The following is a 20,638-nucleotide window of genomic DNA, read 5'->3' as shown; positions in this document are numbered from 1 at the left end:
ATTCCTCCCAATGACACCAACAATGGGGCACTGTTCTTCCCAATGACACCAACAATGGGGAACTATGCCTTCCAATAACACCAATGATGGGGCACAATTCCTCCTAATAACACCAACGATAGGCACAATTCCTTCCAGTGACAAAGAATGGGGACACAGTCTGGCCTGCCAAAAAGCTGAAGGATAGTAAACTGGCCCTTTGTTTAGAGAGTTTGGGGACCCCTGGACTAGACCATACATTATTTCCTACTAGAATAAGTATTGAAGAACAGTAGCAATATTCCAAGACTGCACCCCCTCCTAGAATGAACTGCACTGTGCCCCCCAGTCTCAATACGTGCGGACGAGCTGCCTTATTACCGATGGCTCCGAGTCATTCTCTCCTGCCTTCTTACAAGCTAATCTCGGTGATAAGCTCCTTAATGTGCTTTGCACGGATGTGAGGCTTACAATACCAGAAAGGCTTTTTTCTTCTTCATTATGATATGGCATTAATTTTTAAACAGCAGCAAAGCATAAAATCAGCCTATAAATGCTGAGATAATATAGAGACACTTCTTTCGGGCAAACACAAGATTGCTCATGTTGGCGGTCATGCCTCGGTCTTTTGCATGGAAAAAATTCAGCCAAAACAGATATATAGATCGGAAACCTAAAAGCTAAATATTTCCAGCATTAAGGAAAATCTTTGCAATGGATCAGTTCATCATTAAAGGGCAACTGTTCCATTTTTATAAACCCCAAATTGATGAAATCATTCGTTCTTTACATCTAGAATAAGTATTGAGAAATGGTAGCAATAATCTATGACCGCACGGCCTCCTCCCCCAGAAAGGACCACACTGAAGGCAAGTCCCGGTCATTCCCAGTCTTGATAAGTGCAGCCCAGCAGCATTATTAGCCATGGCTCCGAGTCATTTTCGTCTGCCTTTTTTTTTTTCCCTACAAGCTAATCTCGGTGATAAGCTCCTTAATGTGCTTTGCATGGATGTGAGGCTTACAATTCCAGAAAATCTTTTTTTCTTCATTAGGATATGACATTAATTTTTAAACAGCAGCAAAGCATAAAATCAGCCTATAAATGCTGAGATAATATGTCGGACAAACACAAGATTTTTCACGGTGGCGGGCCGGCCTTACTCATTGGCGTGGAAAAAAAAGATGCCATAAGCCAGACTAAATGAATGTAAAAATCAGCTTTATGGAAAACCTTTATAACGGATCGTTTCATCATTAAAGGGGAACTGTAGTCTTTTTCTTCCTTTGTGAAACAGATCAGCTGAAAGCGGAGTTCCACTCACTCTGTAAAAAAATAAAAGTCAGCAGCTACAAAAACTGTAGCTGCTGACTTTTAAAAAACAGCCACTCACCTGTCCTATGATCCCGCAGTGCCCCCGCAGCAGCCCATTTCACAGGCCGTCCTGTATTTTTGGAGGCTGGCATCTTCAGTATGGGCACCCGACTGTGACAGCTTGCGGATTCACAGCCAGGTGCCCACTGCGCATGCGCGCGTAGTGCTGTGCTTTCTGAATGGCCCCGTCATCTTCTGGGACCTGTCACGTGTCCCACAAGACAACAGGGAGGGAGGGTAGGAGGACAACTTCCGTTTTCGTTCGCCTAGACAATCGCAGCAGAAGTGGTGGTGGGTACGTGCCAAATTCAGGTACTCGTTCACCGATGGGGAGCGGGGGACCAATCTTTAAAGCAGAACTTCCCCTTTTGGGTGGAACTCCACTTTAAAGACACACTGCCTACTAAAAATGGGAACTGACAGGGAAGAGAACTGTATTGTTTACATACAGGTCTCTCCCCTGTCCGTGATACACAGTGATCACCGGGTGCTGGTGGGGAATCACCAACCGGTGACTGACAGACGAGGCCACCAATGGCGGCGCAGGTAGGGCGTATGCGCCCCCTACCTGGAAATATATATATGTGATTTTGCGCACACCTGCCGTCCTGTAGCAGTATTTCTGTTATAGGGCGGCGGGAAAGCGGTTAAAATCCAGTAAAATACGGTCTCACCCTGCTCTGCACATGCTCTGCTCTCCTTTTTTAGCATTGTGCTGAAAATCAGAGCCACTAGAGGCCGATCTGCTGACAGCCCAAAGATTTACCACTGCTCAGGGACCCTGGACTTCAGAAAAATGGCAGCCTCTGGCAAGAAGAAACAGGAACAAAGCTGGAGGCCATTTACAGCCCACATTCATTTTGGTGCCCTATATATTAAATGTGGAATGTATGTTCCTTACTAAAGAACATTATTTTTTTTTTTATCAAGTTGTTATGGGTAAAGTTCTGCTTTAAACTGACAGTGGGGTTAATTTACTAAAGCCAGATAGACTGTGCACATAGCAAAGTGCAGTTGCCCCAGAGCTTAGTAAATGAGGTAAAGCTTTAATTAAAAAGAATAACCAATCACATGCAAGGAAAATAAAAAAAACAAAAACAACTTTTTGCTGCCATGGGACTGGATGATGGAAGTCAGCAGAACTTCTGCTCATTTACTAAACTCTGGAGCAACTGCACTTGCAGAGTGCAATTGTGCTTTGCAAAGTACACATTCTATTTGCCTTTAGTAAATCAACCCCAGTGTCTTTGAAGGGGGCAACCGTGACCCACTGATACTCATCTTGCCAGCACTTTTCTGCTGCTCCTTTGTTGCAGCCAGTGTCCGTGCTTTGGAGGAGTATTTATGAATGTGCTAACCGATACGCCCAAGCAACAACAGGAGACATCACTGCTCTCCTTAGTGTCAGACACTGGGGTTATCTGTGACAAAGGAATTGCTGGCAAGGTCAAAACAATGGGTCAGGATGGGGAGTGCTCCGTTAAGCTGGAGGTATCACTGATCAGACATGTAAAAAAACTGTCATTATGCATACACAGTTATAAATATGATGATCTTTTACTTTTTCAATGCTACGTTCTGCAGCAAGGGTTAAAACGTCCAATGCTGGTAGCAGGCAGGAGACGTGTACAGCGGATGTGCTGGGCCATTGGAGAGTCAGACCACTGCACTGTGTGAGAGCAGTGGTCCGACTCCTCTATGTGCTGCCAGCACAGGGGTTTAGAAAACCCTTTCTGTAGGGTTCAAAAAAGTAAAATAAAATCATAGCTAGTACTGTAAATGAAATCTGCCTGTATTTCTGTAATAAGAAGGTTCAGTTGGTTTTTAACACAGACAACTGCCCGACTGAGCATTCTTGTTTATCACCACATTGTAAGATCATGGTGCCTGTGGTAGCACATCCAACCTTCTTTGGTGGTTTTTGAGACCCTTTACTTTCCCCTCCCTCAAATAGACCATCAACTTGGTCTGACTCCCTGAAAACAATGGACCTCCACTCAGGGCCGGTGTTTCCACTAGGCAAACTAGGCAGCCGCCTAGGGCACACTGCCACCAAGGGCTGCTTGGGCACAGCACAGGCTGGCACTCTCTCTGTGTGGGACGCCACCATTTCATGAATGATCGGCAGAGGAGAGGAAGAAAGGACAGAGATAGATGCCGAGTGTCTGGGGCCAGTGTAGCAGCTGAGCTGCTGCTCCTGTCAGTGTTCCTCTCAGACTCAGTCCCTTACTGCCAGCCGGCTGGTGGCTGCTGATCACTGTGGAGTTCCAGCCCTTCTCTTCCTATTCATCAGCGGAGGCAGAGCTGTGCCTGTGGAGGAAGGTAATGTCTAACTCTGATGTCTCGTGTCTGTGTGAGCGTGACCCAGCCAGCCATCCATCACATGTGCAATGTGGCAGTGAGTGATGACATCATCATGATCCCACAGCCTGCTCTTCTAGTGCCTGCTGGGCCTGCTGATCTGTTTCAGTGTTGGTGGTGTGTTGTGTCAGATCTGTTACTGTGTGGGATCGCTCAGTTCAGCTGCCTGCTGTCACGGCGTTTAATCTCCCCCCATTGCCTGGGGAATTCCAGCCTAGGATCTCTCAGATTGTGGATCCATCATCCTCCACTCACTGCAACTGTCACCCTGCCACTGCCAGCCACAAATACAGTCCCACCGTGACACCGATTTTGTCTTTAACATTGGTGCTGGTGGCATGTTATGGTGTTTATTTTTGCAAATTAAAAGAAATTTTGCAGTTTCATGTGATTCACACTGGAATTACACCAAAATTGTGCAAGACCCTTTTTTGTCTGCAAAAGAATTAGATCGCATGGGTGTTCAGACCCATGCAATCCAATTCTGCACAATTCTGCACATCGCATCTTGCAAACTGATTTTGGGTGTCATTAGCTTAACATACACACCCGCAGCGGTTCGGTGTGGGAATTGCATAAAAACCTGTGCAAATTCTGAACCTCAGTAGTGTGAACCAACACTAATGGATTCATTTTAGTTACATGAATATGCTCTTCACGTCTAGACAACGTCAGTACTTCTCCGCTCTCCCAAGTGGCTTCCTCACTATGGAATTATTGCCATCCCTACAATAGAATTTGTTCTACAGAAGTTTGAATCATTGGTATAAATTATGCAGTATAGCAACCTAGCAATCCATAGGATTAGACTCTTTTACAAAACATTTTGTTTGTACCCTGACCAATCAGAAACCCGGCTGTATTCGCTGCTTACCTGTTTGTGCCATGTTGAAGTTTGTATGGTATAGCCACAGGACAGGAGACACAAACTCTGTAATTGCAGCATCTGCAATGGAATGAGCATTAGATATGGGGCAGTATCATAATATTGGAACATCACAATCAAGTGGAATGCATCAAATTCAGTCTAGACCATTTTCTATACATGAATGAGGAGCAATGGTCTGTAGATTAGTGGGTGCTTAGGAGTACGTACTGAGTCTGTACTGAGCAGGGGCGGACTGACCATTTGGAAACTCGGGCACTGCCCAAGGGCCCAGGGTCAGTAGGGGGCCCCATGAAATGCCCCGGTACCTTTTTCATAGGCTTTTTTGAGTTTGGGCAAGGACACAGGGGCCCCATGATCCCCTATTGCCCGGGTTGTCAGTCCGCTCCTGGTACTGAGTGAAATACAACACTGTCATTGCTGAGCTCCCTCTGAAACAGCTCACTGCTTGTGGCCAGTTAAGGTGAAAATAAAGGGGAAAAAAATGGTTAAAAAACCCCACATCTAACAATAACATTTTTTTGACCTAGCATAAAAATTCCCTGAGTTGTAGGAACATGATAAGGAGTCACCTGAATATTAAAAAACAGAGCATACACACAGCAAACTGACACAGACTGACCACTAATGCTTTCCACACTGAGTTTTCGAAGCATGTCATCCCACATGAGCAGACTTTTCTCAGGGTACTGAGTGTGCAAGAAGTCCACCACGTTCTTCAGATGGATCAGGAACATTTTCCCCAGGTCTCCTTGGTTATTGTTCAGCCAGGCCTTGGAATCCTGTCCTTCTCCCAGATGGTAGACCTGGAGGTTGATGCAGAAGATCATTTAGCAAAGGTTTCACACATTGTGGATCAAACCAGTAGAAGACAATATGGTTGAAAAATCTCCTCTTGCTTCCACCATTCAGGTCCAAGAGGAATATCAGAAATGTTTTGTATTGAGGGTAACCAATCAATTGGCTGCAATAGCTAATGTGTGCTCTGCATTTACACATTTGACCAAAATGACCATTTATGTTTATTGAAAGACCTTAAATTGAAGTTTTCAGATATTCCATCCACCATCTCTTGCCTGTGGTTGACCTTATGCTGACCCTACATCAGTAGAATTTAGTTCAAAAATGTTTATTTTAAAGAAAGTTTGTTCAGTTTTCTAATCACTAATGATCAAGTCAATGTTTGTCTTTAACCACAGTGAAGAGAAATTTCAGTGGAGCAGGATGGAAATTTTTTCTGAATGAATGAATTTCTAACAGTAAATAATACAAAGTGAATATAAGAAAAAATATAAAATAAAAAATATTAAATAAAAAATTATGCAAAAAAAGTGTCCATAAATAATGTCCAAAAAGATTTTTAATTAATGTCCACACTGTGTTGGAATCACCACAAAAAAATGTTATTAAATCACCCAACTAAGCTCAAAAAAATAAAAATAAAACAAATACCTTTTTGCTCTAGGCAATATATAACAAATCAATTCTTGGATACAATACTGTGTAAATCAACGAACAAATTTTCCTCCAATGAAAAGTATTATTGTGTGAATCAACGAACGATTTTTCTTCAGATAAAAAAACCACCATTCAAAGATATAATAAGGATATATCGCAATCCGATTCTTAGATGCGAGAAATGAACGAATTTTCAGATAAAACTCCACCATTCAAGGGTGTAGGTAATTTCCAGGAATATATCTCATGACTCTTTCGTATATTTCCATACCATAGGGACCATGTTTAAAGGCAAGAAAAAAAGAATCATGGTGCAGCAAGTTTTAAACATATAATGAACTTTTTAATGAACGAATAAAACTCACAAGTCAGGTGTCTCCACCGACACCAGTTTTACAAGCATGTGTTTTAGGCAATCGTGCACGATCATATCTTCGTTTACTCTGGATCCAGAGTAAACGAAGATACGTTCGTGCACAAGTCGTGAGATTTATTCCTGGAAATTACCTACACCCTTGAATGGTGGAGTTTTATCTGAAAATTCGTTCATTTGTCGCATCTAAGAATCGGATTGCGATATATCCTTATTATATCTTTGAATGGTGGTTTTTTATCTGAAGAAAAATCGTTCGTTGATTCACACAATAATACTTTTCATTGGAGGAAAATTCGTTCGTGGATTTACACAGTATTGGATCCAAGAATTGATTTGTTATATATTGCCTAGAGCAAAAAAGGTATTTGTTTTATTTTTATTTTTTTGAGCTTAGTTGGGTGATTTAATAACATTTTTTTGTGGCGATTCCAACACAGTGTGGACATTAATTAAAAATCTTTCTGGACATTATTTATGGACACTTTTTTGCATAATTTTTTATTTATTTTTTATTTTATATTTTTCTTATATTCACTTTGTATTATTTACTCAATTAGCGCATTCCTTTTATTTATTTATTTGTTTAAGCAAAAAATTTGTTGATTTTTTGAGTGGGGAATTTGCTGCTTTGGAGTTAGAGGGTGTGGCGCTTTTCCTATAACATTTTGAATTTCTAACAGTGTAGGTGTTTTTTGTTAAGTGAAGTTCATTCAATCCAGAACGGATTGTTAAAAACAAACAACATTTTAAATTATTTTTGAACAAAATATTTCAAATTTTCATGTGAATTATCCTAAAAAAATGTTAAAAAAAAAAAAAAAAGTTAGGTCAGAAAATCAAAGTATGGCCAGCTTCAGAATTCGATAGCAGTCCGAAGAAACAGCCAGTTTCCAGTTGAATGCTTGGTTGTTCAAGAAAGATCGTAACAAGACAAAAACTATCTTTGTAGAATAAATTATTGTACGTTCAAAAAGCTGATCTTTAAAACTGAATTCTTTTAGTTCAATCCTATTTTATTAGTTTTATAGGTTTTGTTGAACACAAAAAAGGAGAACCTTCACAATTTTTGAAAGAGGTGAAACCATTACAGAACATAAACATGGTCATATGGTGCAACACATGGGAACACTCCAGGGGCTCATTATAAAGCACAGTCAAGACAGTGAACAATATCTTAATATAGATGCTGTAGATAATAAGGGCCTAGTGTTTGCAATGTATATATCAAGGTCTCACACAGTAAAACAGGAAAAATGAGCAATATATGACATAAAAGGAGGTAGGGGGAGAAAAAAAGAAAGGGGGGGGAGTTAGGAAAAAGGGACAAGGGAAGATGCTCTGCAACCAATGCTGGGGCCCCCAGGAGGGAAGTGGGGCTCAAAACTCTTGCGAGTTATGGAAGATGATCCAGGCGGCCCAGGTCATGGTATGTTGATCCAGCCTATCGTGCTCCATCACCAGCAAGTGTTCCTAATTCATGAGTGAGTCCATTTCCAGTACCTGTTCGGCCAAAGTAGATACATTTGGGGGTCTCCAGTATCTAAGGATGGTGGCTCTGGCAGCTGTCAGAACGTGGTGAAGGATGTGGCAGTTCATGGCTTTAATGGAACTAGGCATTATAAATAAGAGGGTGATTTGTGGGGTATTACAATAAAGTTTTAAAACAGAAGTCCAGAATCTCTTGATCGGGTGCAATCAGCTCAGGCATGGCGCATGGTTCCCTCTTGACTCCCACACTGCCAACACAGGCTAGGGATGGTATCGATGTAGAGTGTTAAGATTTTAAGGTTTTTCTCTTGTGCAGAACTGGCTATAGAGCTTGTGTGACAGGAAAAATGCCTTATCCCAGTCTTCTTTATCAATCTGTGAGTCTTTAACTCCTTCTCCCACATAACAGTATAGGCCAGAGGGGTTGGATGAAAACTCAGACCAGCCTCTCTGGCACCAACAACCATGCCAGGCTCAAAGTCATTTAAATCCCCTTTCTTCCCCATTCTGATACTCGGTTTTAACTTCAGCAAGTTGTCTTCACTACTTCTAGATGCCTAAATGCATTGAGTTGCTTCCATGTGATTGACCGATTAGCAATTTGTGATACCAAGCAATTGAACAGGTGTACCTAATCAAGTGGCCAGTGAGTGTATATATTATACAATGAATGGTCCTCCTTGAGAAAGAGGTTATTTATACCCTGCAACACTAGATCAGAGACCTCATTTTTTGCTGCTTTTTTTGCTCCCTGACTTTTCTATTGTATGGTATGCTTTGAACAGGGGCGGACTGACAACTCATGGGGCCCCCGGACAATAGGGGATCATGGGGCCCCGTGTCCTTGCCCAAACTCAAAAAAGCCTATGAAAAAAGGTACCCGGGGCATCTCATGGGGCCCCCTACTGACCCTGGGCCCTCGGGCAGCGCCAGAGTTTCCCAATGGTCAGTCCGCCCCTGGCTTTGAATGCTGTAAGGTGGTGGATTTGTCCCCTATATTTTGTTTAGCACCCCAGTGTCTAATATCCACACTAAATTGTTAAGGTGGCAAGATACAATCTCAAATTATCTAAAACTAACCATATGCACATCAATACATAATTGATGGACTACAGATTATTTAAATGTCATTGATCATTTACTTCAAACTGATAATTTGGTATCAAACACAAAACAGAAAATATGACTTATTTTTCCCTAAGGTCTATTGTTTTTAATACGATTTTGAATAATAAAATTATTTTATTGGACAATTTTATTTTATATGTATATGGCGGCATTAGTCTGAAGACTGTAACCTTCTTTTTCTGAGCATACAGATGAATTCTGGGTAATATTTACACATCTCCCAGCATTCCACAGTGTGTGAACTATTAAACTGTTGTATACTTGGTTAGAAGGACTGCGGAGAACAGTTAGGTTGGGCACTGCTATAGCTCCTCTATCATTTGGGGTGGTCTGTGTGGGGGCTCCCACTGTGAATAGGATTTAAAAATTTAGTTGGTATGCAGAGGATAATGAAATTGTAACAAAGAATAAGTTTCAGTTAATAAAAGGAATGATTACATTGCAAGTAATTACACATAGCACAACATCAACCTATTTTCATTGTATAAGCTCAAACTAAATGGAGAACTTCAGATCTGACGTTCTTCAACGTCCAAGAAGAGACATGGATATCCTTAGGGTCATTACCTCATCTGCTCCAATGTGCATCCAGTTGGTCTTTGGATGCTTGTCAAGAACTTGAGTCAAGATCTTCTTCAGCAAGGGCATAGACTCTGCAGAGTGGGGGTTTAGACTGTTGGGGTAACGCTCCACTTCTCTCAGAACTTTGTACTTGTCATGCTTCAGAATATACTAAATATGGAAAGACAAGATTATAGAAGTCCAGAATTGGTCCATGTTGTCTACATCAGATTAGGACATTTATTAAAACATTAAATTCCTCACTGTACTGGACAAAATATTGCTCAGTGTGTCTGCCAATATAATGATTATAAGGGGGAGAGGATGCTGAAGGATGTGGAAAACTCATACAAATGAGCGCAGAGAGGCCACTCCAGGTGGAAACATGTGAACAGTTAATCATGAGCTCACCACTGCTGCCTTGTTAATCATATGCATGATGAAGAGAACTGGAAAAAAAGGCGCTGTGGAAAATGCTCTCAGACAAGCACCTTAGTGGAGGTGCATCTTTATTGGGTGAGATAAAGTAGCAAGTATAATAAAATTAACCAGCCTGAAGTGGACAGTGTGATTCCAATGGACGGCCCGTCCGCTCTGAGGGGAGCTGAGATCAAAGAATGCTCCTGTCGGCTTCAAATCACGTGGTGTCAGCGTACCAGCGTACCAAGACGACATGTTTCACGCAGTTGCGCTTTGTCAAGTCTTGACAAAGCGCAACTGCGTGAAACATGTCGTCTTGGTAAACCCACATATGCTCCCAGCTGAAGCCAACGCCGGACACTGCCTTCGTTTGCCATGGTGACACCACCCAGGACGCTGGTACGCTGACACCACGTGATTTGAAGCCGACAGGAGCATTCTTTGATCTCAGCTCCCCTCAGAGCGGACGGGCCGTCCATTGGAATCACACTGTCCACTTCAGGCTGGTTAATTTTATTATACTTGCTACTTTATCTCACCCAATAAAGATGCACCTCCACTAAGGTGCTTGTCTGAGAGCATTTTCCACAGCGCCTTTTTTTCCAGTTCTCTGCTGAAGGATGTAAGAGTCCAATACAAAGCCCTTATATTTATTTATTTCAGGTAGATATATAGCGCTGTCAATTTACACAGCACTTTACATATATATTGTACATTCACATCAGTCCCTAACCCTCAAGGGGTGTACAATCTAAGGTCCCTAACTTACATTCATACATACACATACTAGGGACAATTTAGACAGGAGCCAATTCACCTACCAGCATGTCTTTGGAGTGTGGGAGGAAACCGGAGTACCTGGAGGAAACCCACGCAAGCACAGGGAGAACATGCAAACTCCATGCAGGAGGCACCATGGTCAGGAATCGAACCCATGAGCCATTTACTGCAAGGCAGGCGTACTAGCCACTAAGCCACTGTACCGCCCATACCACTAAGCCACTGTGCCGCCATTATATTCATTGAACACTTGTCCATCAATCGTAGATCTCTTAATTTTTTTTCATGCATGGTCACATGTGTACAGGAGCTGATGTGTACAGGAGCTGATGCTGAAAGAGGGTGCTTTCTTTAGGTGTCAAACATTTTACACTTAGGCTAGGTTCACACCTATGCAGTTTATGTTTGATCAGTTTTTGCAGTGCTTTTTGCGGTGCGTTTTTACACATGCGTTTTTTATTTTTATTTTTGGCCAACTTGTTGCTGGGCAGATTAAAAATGCAAAACACATCAAAAACATATTAGAAAACATGTCAAAAATTCACGGAAAACACAGCACTTTTATATGTGGTTCCATTGAATTCTATTGGACTGAAAACACAAACTGCTGCGGGAAAAGAAGTTCCTGACCCTTTCCAAAAAACACGCCCGCAAAAAACACATAGATGTGAACGCGATCCATAGGAAATCATAAGTTCCTGTAAAATGCATTAAAAAAAAAGCACAGGTGTGAACCTGGCCTTATAGTACATGATCAAGTGATGTATACTTAGCCCTAATTATAATCTCCAGTGGGTCAAGAATGACATGAATGCATAGAAGAAAAACAAATCAATTCGGTAAAGTGCTGAAAATAACACTGGCTCTATAAAATAATATCCATGGCTTTGTTTTTACAGCTGCTGGAAAGAAAAGCTGCCTCAGTAAATGGAGATCAATCTAATTCAACTACACTGCAAAATGACATTTGAAGAAAAGTTTATAAATAAATAATCTATTTTTGATGGGCTACAGTATACTTACATCAATCTTAGCGCATTTTTTAAAAGATTTCTGCTTGGCAAAATAACTCGGAATAATTAAGTCAGTTAAATTATTTTTAGAAATAATTTTTGTATTGGAGACACTGTGGTTCGTTTGATTTAGCTGACTAAATTAATCATTCAGGCATTCCCTGACATAGGTGTGTAGGTGTGTGTGTGTGAAAATAAACACTGGCCAATATTTCAGTTTTTTGCTTGTTTTTTTTTTTTTTGTTTACATTTGGGCTTCTGGCAAGTTTCTGTTGCTATTTGAGTCCTTACTGCTGAGAATAAAGTTAAGGAAGGGTTTGAATTTTGACAGATGAGAGAAGATTATGTTCACTAAACCATTTATAATATCATCCTAACTATTCTAATTCCACAGACACCACCCCAGAAAGAAGTGGCTGAAACACTACAGTTAACATCAAAGCACTGAATAATCGCAGGTGTCTAAACACAGTTGTCAGTCAGGGAAAGACTATTTATAGACAAACTATGACTTATTCAGTAAAAAGAGTTTTTCAAGTTCTGATATAGCTGGATCATCCAAGGAGTGCCATATTGGATCACATTATGTTGACTCCACCTGATGTTTTAACAGTATCTATGATTTTTACAAGTTCTCTTGTAAAAAAAAAAGAAAAAAAGAAAAAATGTTGCACAAATGTGTGGGAGGATCTATTTGGCAAGCAAGAAGTAGACTCTCACAATCACTAGCTTGGTCTCCTAAAAGGAGGTTGCATAGAGTGGAAGGATCATAGCTTTTTGAGAATTTGGCTGGCTGATGACATCTGCTTCAAAAACACACATCGTGAATGAATACCAATTATTGTTTCCCTTAAAACGCTATGGTCACTTAAATCCGTCCTGAGTGACAGAATAGGCCCTGATTTGATTCCCAGCATGCAACACTCACTCTGGGGAAACTGATTGAATCATCAACAGCTTTATGAGTACAAGACGGTTGGAGAAGAGACAGAAATGCAATCATTTGTGACTCTAGCCAAGCGTGAAGAGAACGATGGTGCAGACTGCTGTACAATTACATTCATTACATTCAATACATTCCTGCTTGTCTATTTTCCAAAGGCAAGGGGAGAGTGGGAAATGGAACAGAAATATAATATGATAACAGGAAGAAACATGGCTGAAAGCGGACAGCTTGAGACCAGTGCTGCCATCCTGTCCTATGTCACAGCTAACAGCCTCTTGAGTGAAAATCATTATTGAACTTTACTAGCTCTGTCATATTACAAAAGAAAACATTGTAACCTCTACATATCCTATTTTACAAAATAATTAAATACAGAAGTGTGGGAACTGGGCTGTCAAAATATTCCAGAATTCATGATTATCCTCTCGCTCTTTGGATCTTCTCCAGCGGTAGAGGGCCCTCAACGATACAGAAATTGGCACTAAAGGGGTGACATCTCTGAGTCATTTCACTGCAAGTGCTGGATACTGTCTGGATAATGTCCAACGCTGTCTCAGGGTGCAGGTCCATGATGTTCTGCACTCACTGTATGTCCTGAGTCTTCTTAAGCTGGTCATAGATCGATCGTAATGCAGCAGGGACTGGCTGAATTGTGATCCATCTATGGCAGTTTCTGTTAGGGAGCAGTCGATCAATAGATCAACTTCTCTCTAAGAGGACTGTTGGAAGATTTTCATTCGAGCACCACCTGCAGCATTGATCAGTGTATTCTGACGGTGGAGTAGTCCCTGCTGTCAGAATACAATAGCACAGCAAGGAGGATTCCTTCTTTTACCTTGATTTTGCAGATGGGGGGAAATCCCTTTATTTTTTATTTTGTTCAGACAAATACGATCCATATATGGCCAGCTTTTGTTGAATGATGCTGGGCACCATTTAATCTGGAAGACTGAGGAATTACTGTGCAGGACAGGACCGTGGGGGATGACATTGCTGGATGAAAATCAAGGCTTGAATAAGAAAAAAAAAAAAAGCAAGGTTTTATTTAAAAAGGTAATTAGCATATTGATGAGGCAGGGGGGGGGGGAAACGAAGAACCATCAAAGGTAAAATATAAGTAAAATAAACTTTAATTTTTAAGTGTTTTAAGACCAGCCTTTTTCAGCCAGGGTGCCCAGGCACCCTGGGGTGCCTTGAGGTTTCTTCAGGGGTGCCTTGACAAAATGCCAAAAAATTGCCCACAATTTGTATACAAGCGAACGGGTGGAACAAGCCTGCCTTTTAGCTACACAAAGCTGCTGGTTTTCATTGTCCACCATTAAGACCGGTTGATAAGAAAGATGTTGGTTGCCTGCACAGCATCCTAGTTTGACCCTCCCTTGCTCCTCTCCATCAGTGCCGGGGTCACATTAGCTCAGTGATGGAGAACAACTAATGGAGAAGAGAAACATTGGAATACTAGTCGGTACGAATGTGCAAAAATGTATTTTCTTTGGAAGAATAAATCATCTCTAACATTGGGTGCCCTATATGTGTGTGGATGTTGCTCTGTTATATAAACCGATTAGAATAGTTTTTTTTTCACATTTTAGAATGGGGTGCCTCAAGACTGTCCATAATTGTAAAGGGTGCCTTGGCACTGTCCATAATTTTAAAGGGTGCCTCGGGACTGATCATAATTTTAAAATGTTCCTCGGGACTGTCCATAATTTTAAAGGGTGCCTCGGGACTGTCCATAATTTTAAAGGGTGCCTCAAGACTGTCCATAATTTTAAAGGGTGCCTTTACTGAAAAAAGGTTGAGAAACACAGATCAAAACCATCATAAAGTTCAAAAGACAAGAGCTTTATTATTTCAAATCATTCCTTTATACCACTGTAATAAACTGGGAATATACAACCTGACTGCAGTCCATACACTACACCAATTGGCGTAAATATGTGACACTGTGAATATCTTCTTTTCACAATTCGATGCACCACCACCACACCAGGTGAAAAACCTGCTCTCCTCCAAATTAAATCATTAGCACTCTTCAGGATATACACAGCCTTTTTCCATACAGACTCAACTCTTCCTCTTAAGTCCTCTCACCCTCCTTTTGGTCAGACATCCAGCAGGGATGATCTCATGAAACAAAAAGGCCAACACATAGTGCTCTCCATATAACACTTTATTATAGCCCCACTACAATATCACTTACAGAGTAAAAGCTAAAACTTGCATAAAATTAGTCCACATCCAGCTCGCCGCTCTGCCTACTGATGAAGCCCTGCAAGGAGGGGCGCAACGCGTCTATGGGAGAGGATCCAAGCCTGGGAAGTCACGCCGCCACCTTCTTGCTAGCGATTGCTGAGCTGGATGTGGACTTATTTTATGTGAGTTTCTTCCTTGCACATGATTGGATAATAGCAGTCAGCAGACCTTCCCCTCTGCCTTTAGTAAATCAACTCCTATATGTGCAGTTAAGATATTTCATGCCTATCATTTACCTGTAAAAGTCTCCCTTGTGTAGACATCCAAAAGCACTGCTGCTGGGCACTGCCATCTTGGAAGTGATGTCAGCCGTCCCAGGAGACTTTTACTCAAGTGACACTATTCTCCTTCACTCCTCCACTGGCAGCTACATAAAAGATAACGTACAGAGGCGAGGAGAAGAGCGAAGAAGCTGGGCCAGCACAGAGATGTATTGGACCCTCCCAGAAGAGGAAAGGACTATGGCATGCAAGGTGAGTGGCATGCAAGTATGTAAAATATACTTTTTGAAAAAAAGAAAAAATGTGGCAAGAAAGCATTTAAAATATTTTTAAGTTAGTGACAGGGTTTCTTTAACAATGCAAGCTTGACTGATAGGCCAGTTTTTATAGAAGTTGTTATTTTACCTCCATGTGTCCAAATGTTTGTATGAGGGGTACCACTTCTAGATTATTAATCTCAGCAAGGTGCAATATTCTTCCAATGTCCTCTTCGCTGGAAATATGAGAGGCAGAGAGTCAGTAAAAGAAATATGTGTTTAGATTATAGTATTTTAGATTTGTTACAGTTTTTATATACTAAAATAACAAACAAATTAGTTTTATAGCAAACCCTCATTGTTTTCTGGATTGGTAAACACTGTGGAGAAATTCATTCTCAAATTCACAGCCTAAGCACTGAAATTGTTCTGGCATTCTCTGAGCATCGTAGGTCAGCCTGCTCTCTCCTGCTAACTGGTCACTCAGCAGTTCAGCTACCCCTGCTCCTCCTCCCTGCAGTGAATTGAGTCTTCTAATGCAGTGGTCTCCAAATTGCAGCCAGAGGGCCAGATGTGGCCCTTTCCTTGCCTTTATCTGGACCTTGTGCACTATTTTTTCCCACTGAAACCACAAACAGGGCACTGGACCTCCACTGACACCAATGATGGGGCACTGTTCCTTTCACTGACACAGAGGATGAAGCATTCCACCCACTGACACCAATGATGGGGCACTATTCCTTCCACTAACACCAATGATGGGGCACTATTCCTTCCACTAACACCAATGATGGGGCACTATTCCTTCCACTAACACCAATGATTGGGCACTATTCCTTCCACTAACACCAATGATTGGGCACTATTCCTTCCACTAACACCAATGATTGGGCACTATTCCTCCCACTGACACCAATAACTGGGCACTATTCCTTCCACTAACACCAAAGATTGGGCACTATTCTTTCCACTAACACCAATGATTGGGCACTATTCCTCCCACTAACACCAATGATTGGGCACTATTCCTCCCACTAACACCAATGATTGGGCACTATTCCTCCCACTAACACCAATGATTGGGTACTATTCCTTCCACTAACACCAATGATTGGGCATGGTTTGCCTTTTCTACTCACAATGTCCACAGTCTGGCCCCCTCAAAGTCTGAAGGACAATAAACTGGCCCTTTCTTTAGAAAGCTTGGAGACCCCCGATCTAATGTAAAAACAGAGCAGGAGCTCCCAGAGGGTCTTCTAAAGTCTGCTATGGAAATGACTTAACTTTCTTCTGCCCCAATGTGAGTGACAGAATCCTAAGGTTCAAACCATTGTAATCTTTTTATTCTTGACTGAACCTTGAAGGGGAGCTGCCAAAGTGGTCAGCATAGAATCACAACCAGAAGCTCTGTTTGCTGCACAGTCTGAGGTCACAATTGTTCACAATCAGGATATAAAATGTATGTTTGTTTCTTTCGAGTTTTGCATTTGGCAGACATCCTCAGGCACTGTAAATATCAATTTTTAAATGACCGATTCTTTCTCAAAAATCAGTTGATTGTGGGTCTCTCAGAGACAATTGTCAAATGACTGATCAATGAAAAGGGAGAGAAATCAATGGACTGCATATCTCCTTGCACTGAGCATTCAGTCACCACAATGTAATGAAAAGGTGGGCAAAAACAAAACATTTGTCAGGGTTTTAGATCCTAAACTGCTTATTAGCAATACCTTCTCTTTTGCCGATTTGTAATTCACATTAAGGCTCCATACACCTTAGCATTTTTTTTTTTAAGCTCAAAAAATGCTGGAAACAGTTTTTTTTAGTATTGTTTTAGAAGCATTTAGAAGCCTTTAGGAGTACTGGTGTTTTATTAGCATTGTTACAGTACAAGGAAAAAAATGCTGTTAGAAGCATTCAGGAGCGTTCAGCATTATTTTGTCTGCTGGAAAAATGCTTCCAAAAACAATTTATTTTTCTACTCCTAAGTTTCGGTTCACACTACTGCTACCTGAAAGTCGCACAACTTTGCCAGACAACTTGAGTACTACTTTGAAGCAACTCTGAAGTAACTTTCAGGGAAAGCCTGGGTATAGATGAGGATCCGACTTGGAGGCGACTTCCATTAAAGTCTATGGGTACACACTGCTGCTTTCTGAAAGTCACGCGACTTGCAGTGCGACTTTGCCAGGCGACTTGAGTACTGCTTTGAAGCAACTCTGAAGCAATTTTCAGGTAATGCCTGGGTAATCTTCCTCTAATTTCAGATCCAAATCACATCAATATAGAAGAGGAACAGGGGCGGACTGACCATTAGGCTTGAGTTTGGGCAAGGACACAGGGGCCCCATGATCCCCTATTGCCCGGGGGTCCCATGAGTTGTCAGTCCGCCCCTGATGAAGAATCAACTTGGAGGCAACTTCCATTCAAGTCTATGGGCACACACTACTGCTACCTGAAAGCCGCGTGACTTGCAGTGTGACTTTGCCAGGCAACTTGAATACTACTTTGAAGCAACTTTTAGGGAATGCCTGGGTAATCTTCCTGTAATTTCGGATCCAAATCACATTAATATAGATGAGGAACCAACTTGGAGGCGACTAATATTAAAGTCTATGGGCACACACTACTGCTACCTGAAAGTCACAAGACTTGCAGTGTCACTTTGCCAGGCAACTTGAGTACTACTTTGAAGCAACTTTCAGGAAATGCCTGGGTAATCTTCCTGTAATTTAAGATCCAAATCACATCAATATCGATGAGGAACAGGGGCGGACTGACCATTTGGAAACTCGGGCACTGCCCGAGGGCCCGTGGGTCAGTAGGGGGCCCCATGAGATGCCCCTGGTACCTTTTTCATAGGCTTTTTTGAGTTTGGGTAAGAACACGGGCCCCATGATCCCCTATTGCCTGGGGGCCCCATGAGTTGTCAATCCGCCCCTGATGAAGAATCAACTTGGAGGCAACTTCCATTAAAGTCTATGGGCACACACTACTGCTACCTGAAAGTCACGCGATTTGCAGTGTGACTTTGCCAGGCAACTTGAGTACTATTTTGAAGCAACTTTCAGGGAATGCCAGGGTAATCTTCCTGTAATTTCGGATCCAAATCACATCAATATAGATGAGGAATCAACTTGGACGCAACTTCCATTAAAGTCTATGGGCACACACTACTGCTACCTGAAAGTCGCGTGACTTGCAGTGTGACTTTGCCAGGCAACTTGAGTACTACTTTTAAGTAACTCCGAAGCAACTTTCAGGTAATGCCTGGGTAATCTTCCTGTAATGTCGGATCCAAATCACATCAACAGAGTTGAGGATCCGACTTGGAGGCGACTTCTATTAAAGTCTATGAGCACAAGTCAGCTAGAAGTCGTACAGGAACCTTTTCTAAAGCCGGAGCGACTTCAGTAGTGCTAATTAAGACAGATCTCATTGACTAACATGAGATTTCACATGACATGCGACTTGGGGGTCTCACAAGTTATATCCCAAGTTGTGGCAGTGTGAACCGAGCCTTAACACTGAAGCTTCAAAAAATGCTACTAGATTAAAATAGTGTGCATGGTCACATAGGAAAACACCAATTACCTAATGCCAACTAATGCTGATAACAGCTTCTAGAAACTTAAAAAAAACGCTAATGTGCATGAAGCTTAAAGCCGAAGTTTAGGTATAGCAACTTTTACATTGTTCCAATTTGGACCAATGTAAGTATGTATGTGCCATACTTGTGGGATCCCGGGCAAGCTGGAAGTCACCTTGCAGCCACCGCTACAACAGTGATCACTACTATCTTCCAGGTCTTGTGCAGACCGGCAGATATTCACGGCTCTCCGCACAGCCAGCAATTACTTGCAATGATTGCTGCTGAACACAATTTGTGTGTGTGTGTCCAGCAGTGATCACCACAATTAATCGCTGGCGAATAGCTGCGGCTACCGACAACCTGTCAATACAGAGAATGGTGCCAGCAGTTGCAAATAGTCGCTCTCATCCGTAGCTGTAAATAAAAGATTCCTGCTGCTACAATTTGCTTAATCACCGGTGTGCATGTAGCCTCCAGCCTAGGAACACATCTGTTTTTTTTCAGGGATCATACTATTGCCAAAAGATTTAAATATCTGGAATTCAAATCATACTGTGTTCTCATTTTGTACTCTGCACCAGGAAAAAGGACAGCTGGAACTTGACCAGGTTCTACAGTCAACATTTCCTCCAAGTTTCATAAATCAATCTACGTCCACTTGGTAAAGTTGTATCCCTCCTTCTCATCGCTTCATGGCTAGTTAACTAATGTGTGTCAACTGAAGCAGGTGGAAGAACATTATTCTACTTTAACCCTTTCCGGTCTGCCTTTGGTAGATTAACATCTCCCTACACAATGCCAGGTGCAGAGGGACCATCAATCAACATTCCACTATGACAGTTAGGAGCACGCAGTGCTGCAGGCTCCTCGCTTTGACACCTCACTGTCACTGAAAACTATCCAAACGAATCAGCATTTCATGCATGACATGCCGATAACATAGTTTTGTTCGTGAACAGCTGTGAGTAAATTTCCTTTTCATTCTTGATGTGAAAGTAGAGACAGCAGGGGCGGACTGACCATTTGGAAACTCAGGCACTGCCCGAGGGCCCGGGGTCAGTAGGGGACCACATGAGATGCCACTGGTACCATTTTCATAGGCTATTTTGAGTTTGGGCAAGGACACAGGGGCCCCATGATCCCCTATTGCCCGGGGGCCCCATGAGTTGTCAGTCCACCCCTAATGTGCAAATGTTCAAAAAAAAAAAAATGTAACCCTCCCAGTATGTCGTATTGTAAAACAAATGGTGGAGAGGTCAAATGTTTAGAAACGATGCTACAGAAAACATGCACTGGCAGCCAGTGTGTTCAGGAATGGATGTGATTGGGCTGTCATTGGACAGCTCAGATCACAGGCACAATGTACAGAGCCAATCAGAGTGGCCCTAGTAGGAAGATTTGATCCTGGAACAATTATGTGAACATTATCTGGACTCTCACATATAAGCATACGGAGATTTTAGATCCTCCGGCTCTCTGGTAGACATGCTCTCCTATTCAATGCAATCCTTTGACAACCCCCCCAACAACTAATTGCAGAAGTG

The 20,638-nt window shown here is 41.9% G+C and overlaps 1 protein-coding gene across 3 annotated transcripts in view; it reads right to left on the bottom strand.

Annotated features, from left to right (window-relative positions):
- The window catches only part of LOC149454989 (hexosaminidase D-like), a 93,546-nt gene that overhangs the window by 24,961 nt on the left and 47,947 nt on the right, over window positions 1–20,638 (bottom strand). For all 3 annotated transcript variants that reach the window (XM_089686797.1, XM_089686796.1, XM_089686795.1), the window contains exons 5-8: window positions 15,651–15,738; window positions 9,616–9,780; window positions 5,221–5,404; window positions 4,587–4,658 (exon numbers count right to left, since the gene is read on the bottom strand). In XM_089686797.1, the coding sequence (XP_089542923.1) occupies window positions 4,587–4,658; window positions 5,221–5,404; window positions 9,616–9,780; window positions 15,651–15,738 (509 nt within the window). The remainder of the gene's footprint in view (window positions 1–4,586; window positions 4,659–5,220; window positions 5,405–9,615; window positions 9,781–15,650; window positions 15,739–20,638) is intronic.

This window comes from Staurois parvus, unplaced genomic scaffold (genome assembly GCF_062004578.1).
Source record: "Staurois parvus isolate SC_StPar_1 unplaced genomic scaffold, SC_StPar_1.0 ptg000412l, whole genome shotgun sequence".
NCBI classification, from domain to species: Eukaryota; Metazoa; Chordata; class Amphibia; order Anura; family Ranidae; genus Staurois; species Staurois parvus.
Note: the sequence above shows the minus strand (reverse complement) of the source record. Positions and strands in the feature narration are given on the sequence as shown.